Source organism: Epinephelus lanceolatus, chromosome 20, assembly GCF_041903045.1.
Source record: "Epinephelus lanceolatus isolate andai-2023 chromosome 20, ASM4190304v1, whole genome shotgun sequence".
Lineage (NCBI taxonomy): Eukaryota > Metazoa > Chordata > Actinopteri > Perciformes > Serranidae > Epinephelus > Epinephelus lanceolatus.
Genome location: NC_135753.1, coordinates 3,990,714 through 3,996,680, shown reverse-complemented (window position 1 = coordinate 3,996,680; position 5,967 = coordinate 3,990,714). Strand labels below are relative to the sequence as shown.

General features: G+C 47.6%; 1 protein-coding gene across 1 annotated transcript; it reads right to left on the bottom strand.

Annotated features, from left to right (window-relative positions):
• Nucleotides 1–309: 309 nt before the first annotated feature.
• Nucleotides 310–1,176, bottom strand: LOC144458987 (uncharacterized). Its single transcript, XM_078163014.1, has one exon. The coding sequence runs from the start codon at nt 1,174–1,176 to the stop codon at nt 310–312; it is 867 nt and encodes a 288-aa protein (XP_078019140.1).
• Nucleotides 1,177–5,967: the final 4,791 nt, after the last annotated feature.

Here is a 5,967-nt window from a genome sequence, read left to right as displayed (position 1 = left end):
GAGTAAATCAATATGATTATCTGAAAATAATTTGTTTACTAACACTGCTTTAGACGATAGAGACCTGATATTTAACAGTCCGCATTTAATTCTCCTGTTTTGTCTTTCTGTCACAGAAGAGGTTTTAATTTTTATGAGGTTGTTATGCACAACTCCTCTTTGTTTAATTTTGGATTTAAATAATTTAGGTAGTTGGGGGACAGACACCGTTTGTATAAAACTATGAAAACTATGGCTGGGTAACTGAACTAGAAGCTCAGAGAAGCGTATAGGACTGTGACTCTGAGTCCTGATCTCAACTCTGGGTTGTCAGGGATTTGAATTACTAATACAATTTGCCAGGTTCCTAGAAATGAGAGCAGCTCCATCCAAAGTGGGATGAATGCCGTCTCTCCTAATAAGACCAGGTTTTCCACAGAAAGTTTGCCAATTATTAACGAAACCCACATTGTTTGCTGGACACCACCTGGACAGCCAGCGATTAAATGATGACATGCGGCTAAACATGTCATCACTGGTCAGATTTGGGAGGGGTCCAGAGAAAACTACGGAGTCCGACATCATTTTTGCGTATTCACACACCGAAGCAATATTAATTTTAGTGACCTCCGATTGGCGTAACCGGGTGTCATTGCCACCAACGTGAATAACAATCTTACTGAATCTACGTTTAGCTTTAGCCAGCAGTTTTAAATTTGATTCAATGTCGCCCGCTCTGGCCCCAGGGATACATTTGTCTATGGCCGCTGGTGTTGCTAACTTCACGTTCCTCAGAATAGAGCTGCCAATAACCAGAGTTTTATCCTCAGCGGGTGTGTCGCTGAGTGGGGAAAAGCAGTTGGAAACGTGAACAGGCTGGTGGTGAGCCGTGAGCATCGGCTTGGAGCTATGCCTCTGGCAAACGGTTACCCATCCTCCCAGCTGTACGGGTGTTACCGGAGGACCGCTAGCGGAGGCTATGCTATGTGGTTCTGTACCAGCTACAGGGGGCTGGCTAACTACCGCAGCTACTGAATGGTTTTCCATGGTGCTGAGCCGCGCTTCTAGTTCACTAAGCCTCACCTCCAACGCAGCAAATAAGCTACACTTGTTACAATTACCACTGTCGCTAAAGGAGGCAGAGGCATAGCTAAACATTTGGCACACCGAGCAAGAAAGAGAAGAGGGAGAAGCCATCGCTAACTGTAAAGCTAATGTAGCTACCAAGGCTAGTAACGTGCAAACAACAGCTAAGAGATTAGCAGGGAAGTCGTAAAAAGGAGGAGAGCTATAAGTGCTTAAACAGAACTATTGTGGGTTAAGACTTGAAGTAGATGTTAAAGCAACTGAAGTGAGAAAGCAAAAAGCAGGCTAGTAGAATTCACCAGAGCAGTCCAGAGACGCTGTCACAGAAACACCGGAAATGACACAACTCGCTTACCGCAATACGTCAGTACGTCAGTAATACGTCAGTCTGATCTTAATAAAGTGAAAAGACAAGATATAAGTAACTGTCAGTAAACATTGACTTCATCGCTGCAATGTTTACTTTGCAGGGACGACCCCCATACGTGCGCACGTGCGCGCACACACACACACACACACACACACACACACACACACACACACACACACTAACCAAGGCAGCGGCCAAAATCACCCATTTAGCTCATTTAACCCTGTGTTGCTCGTTCATAAAACGTACAGCCAGTCTTGTGATGAACCGGTCGGAATATTCGCTCAGGTTTTCTGGGGTTAATGTTAGCAAATAAATTAAAAAACAAATTCCACCAAACTGACCCACCCCCCCACCCCACCCCCGTATCGTATCAAGCTAATGTTAGCTGACTACCTACTAACCAGATAATATTAGCTAATTGACAAGCACTTACTGGGCAGAATGGCTCTTCAAATGATGAACAAAGTTTGAAGTTGTCGCCTGGCTGTCCGAGATGTTTATGCCACATGTCTTGCACTGTGCTGTTCGTCTTTTGCCATAATAGGCTAATGGTAATTCCGAAAGCCGAAGACAATGACTCTCAGTACCCCTCCTGCTGACATGTTCATGCCTATCTGATGTAAGAGGGCCTGTTACTCCAATAAACACGTAAGGTACGTAGAGAGGGCATGACTGATTGACAGGGTAGTGATCCAATCATGACAACGTCATTCTCAGCCTGCGCTCCTACCGGGTAATCGACATTATTTTTTAAATTAATTTATTAATTTTATATTCTAACCAAAAACATGATGTGAATAACACTCAAGTCATTCAAGTCATCGTGTCTCAAGTCAAGTCAAGTCCTGAGTCTTTAACTTCCAAGTCCGAGTCAAGTCTCAAGTCTTTTATTTTTTGTCAAGTCACAAGTCATCAAAACAGCGACTCAAGTCGACTCGAGTCCAAGTCACAATGACTCGAGTCCCCATCTCTGGGAGCTTGTTAGCCTAGCCTCTTACTGGCAAAACGGTCAGTTGGAAATGTCCCGTGAGTTCTCTCCAGTCGAGTCGTTCGTCTTGTTCATTTGTTTACTCGCTGCGGAGCACTTCTGATACCATGTCATAGTAACTTATTACTTTGTATCAGACACACGCAGACGCTTGCTGGTCTCAACGTGAACGTTTGTTTATTGACAACCACGTAGACAGGAAGTAGCGTCACTAAAGGAACATTACACCAACTATACTTAGTTGGGACTTTATAATTGTCTTGATTTAGGACATTTGGACTTTATTGTTGTCTCGTTTGAAAACATTGGGACTTTATTATCGTTGACAGTGTTTAGTTTTTATACTTATCAGGTTCCACTGATCCCACATAGCTAGGAGAAATTAAAAATGCATACCAAACAAAAGTTCGGGTCTCAGGAGGATAGATGTTATCTAGGTTGGTTTTTTTTTTTTGTTTTTTTGTTTTTTTTTCTACTTGTCTGCATTGGTCTTCATAGCTTAGTGCCACAAAAGGGTGTAAGCTTCTTGTGAAGATTGATGCACTGTTAATCTTGCAGTCAAGTATTTTATACCCATAATGCGTGGTTGTGACCGTCACCCACCCTCCCTGGAGACTAGCCTAACAGCCTTTATTGGAAAAACTTCCTAATATGAGCCAGAGAGGGCCGTGATACACCAAAGTGTGTCAAGGGGAAAGTAAGGAAACAAGCAAGGGGGAGGGGGCAGGTGCTTAAGTCCTGAGTTATATAGTGACAGTGCATGCGGAGAAGAAGGAGGAAAAACAAACAAACAAATAAACAAACAAACAAACAAACAAAAACAGGGGAGAAACAGGCAGTGTAGCTGATGTATTGTGGCCTTGAGGTGGTTGTGCTCCATGCAGATTATCAAAAATAAACATATACATGTCTACTATACTGTACTGAAAAACAAAAACAAAAGAGAAGTCTATACTGAACACCAAAAATGTGACAGTCTTGGTGGAGGGGGAAAGCCCGATTGTAGAGAAGAGTTGCCAGCGCGGTGTGGTAGGTTTGAGAAGTAAGTGGGCCCCTTTGGAGTGATCCCATCGGTTCTTTGCGATGCGTCACGGAGCTGAAGTATCGAACATGCATGCGTGTATTTGAACCCTCCCAATGTGTTTATGAAAACCATCACCAGGGTCCAGCCCCCAGCCCAGGAGGGCCGGGCCCCACGAGCCACGCCATGCGTATCTACAGTGTGTGTAAACCCACCACCCCCCCTCTTACTATGATTCTCCGATCCCTGACGGAGAAATATTAACCCTACACCATGAATGTGAATGTGAGTGCCCATAAGTGTGATGTGGTGCATTAAAATTGAGGGACATAGGAGACAGGTGGGGGCAAGGCTGATGGCTACAGCACACTGCTGTCCTGCAGCCCGTGCAGCCATAGGCACCTGGAACCTGTTCCCATCTGTCCCACAAGATGTAGGTGTATGTGGTGCTTTAAAATTGGAGAACAGATAAGGATGGGCCGGGGGGCAGCATGGAGGGCTACCGGACACCACTGTCCCATAGCCTGCCCCATCATGAAGCCCCCCAATCCATCAGTGGTCTGCACCTCGAAGAGTGAGTGTATGTGGTGCATTAAAACTGTGGAATGTGTGGTGAGTGAACTAAATGTGGTTTAGGAGGCCAGGCCAGTGTAGGCCCGGCCCGAGGGCTGGAGGGATGGATGGGAGGGGCTAGAAGGTGGCGCCAACCAGACCCCGGCGCCACGAGGCCCCCAGCGCCCATGGACAGCAGGCCAGGCAGGCCCCAAGGAAACCCAACGGGCCCCCACCCAACCCCGCCCCCCAAGCAACTGCAGTGTCAGGCCCCCGCAATGGTCCCGACCTGGGCCACACCGCCCGCAGCAAATCGACCCCCAGCAGAAGGACGAGGCGCGCCACCAGGGTGCACGGACAACGGGCCCCACCCAGCCCCCCCGAACCCCGACGCGCAGGAGCACAGGCCAACCCGCAACCCTGCCAGTACCCCCCCAGACCACCACAGACCCAAAGCCGGACCCCCAGCCCATCCGACCCGCCCCCCACCGCCGGCCGCACACAAACGGGCAGGCCCACACTGTGCAGCACCAGAACACCCCCCGCGGGCAGCACCCAGCCACGACACCAGGCCCTCCAGCCCGTGGGAGGACCCCGGGCCTGCCCGAGGCCGGGAGAGAGGAGCAGGGAGGGACGGGGAGAGGGGGGAGGGAGGAGGGAGGGGGAAGGGCGGGAGCGGAGCGAAGAGGGGGAGGAGGGAGGAGCCCACCCACCCCGCACCACCAGGGGCGGAAACAGCCCCCCAGGTGGGACTGGCCACGCCGCCCCAGGCCCAGGGAGCACGAGGAGACCCCGCCCCCCCCAGGCACACAGGGCGAGCAGTCCAGACGCACCCGCCCCGAGGGGAAACCGCCCGGCCCCGCGATCCCCCACAGAGCCAGGGAGCAGGCCCGGATTCAAGGGGGAAAAGGTGCACCTAACACATGCTTAAGACCTTGAGTTCTGATGAACCGCTGTGGTATATTGTGGTGAGAGAGATAGAGGGATTAGGGGTTACATCATTAACAGAAACACGTTACATATTACACAACAGTCTTTCTTGAGTTGTAATATTTATATGTACAGGTGGCATATGCTCACAGGCTGAGTGGCACTATACAGACACGTTTAGTGAGTGAATAAATGGTGACCATTTTTCTGTAAAGTATGTTAATTGGTTTCTGTGGCTAGCAGATATTTTCTCCAGCGAAATATGTTCTACAAGGAGATTCAGCCAATGGTTGATGTTGAGGGTCTGTTTATCTTTCCAATTGACTAGGATTGTTTTCTTGGCGATGGCGAGAGCTACAAGAAGAGAGTTGCAGTGGCTGTTTGGGAGGTCAATTGTCATCAGGTCACCAATTAAGCACAGGTTGGGAGATAATGGGATCCTGCAGTCCAAAATGGAGGAGAGTTTTTGAGTGACTGTTGACCAGAAGTGCTGGACGGGTGAACATAACCAGAGTGCATGAAAGTAGGTGTCTGCAGTGTTCTGAGTACACTGAGTGCATATGTCAGATTGACTAAAGCCCATTCTATTCATCTTTTGTTGGGTGATGTGTGTTCTGTGGAGTACTTTAAATTGGAAAAGTTGTATATTAGTGTGTCTTGTCATCTTAAATGTATTTTTGCATATCTGAGTCCAGAAGTCAGTGTCCGGTGATACACCCAGCTCTTTTTCCCATTTTAAAATTGGTAATTGTATAGAACTGGTCTTTGACAGTAATTTATAAATCTTAGAAAGGTTCTTCTTATTACTCGGAGAAAGCTTTGTAATATGTTTGGCAAATTCTGGTTGCTGCAAAGTGTCCTGAGGCGCTGGAATTCTCCTCTTGATTGTTTTTATCAATTGTAAATATTGTAGAAAATTGCCATTTCTTATTTCAAAAGTTTGAAATAAGTTTGTGTATGTCATAAGTATATTGTCTTGGAAAAGGTGATGGAAATGAGTTACTCCCTTCATCTCCCATGTGCTAAAATGGAGAGGTC

What these genes read in the sequence shown, in the direction of transcription:
- LOC144458987 (XM_078163014.1), bottom strand. Translation starts at nt 1,176, where the DNA reads ATGGCTTCTCCCTCTTCTCTTTCTTGCTCGGTGTGCCAAATGTTTAGC.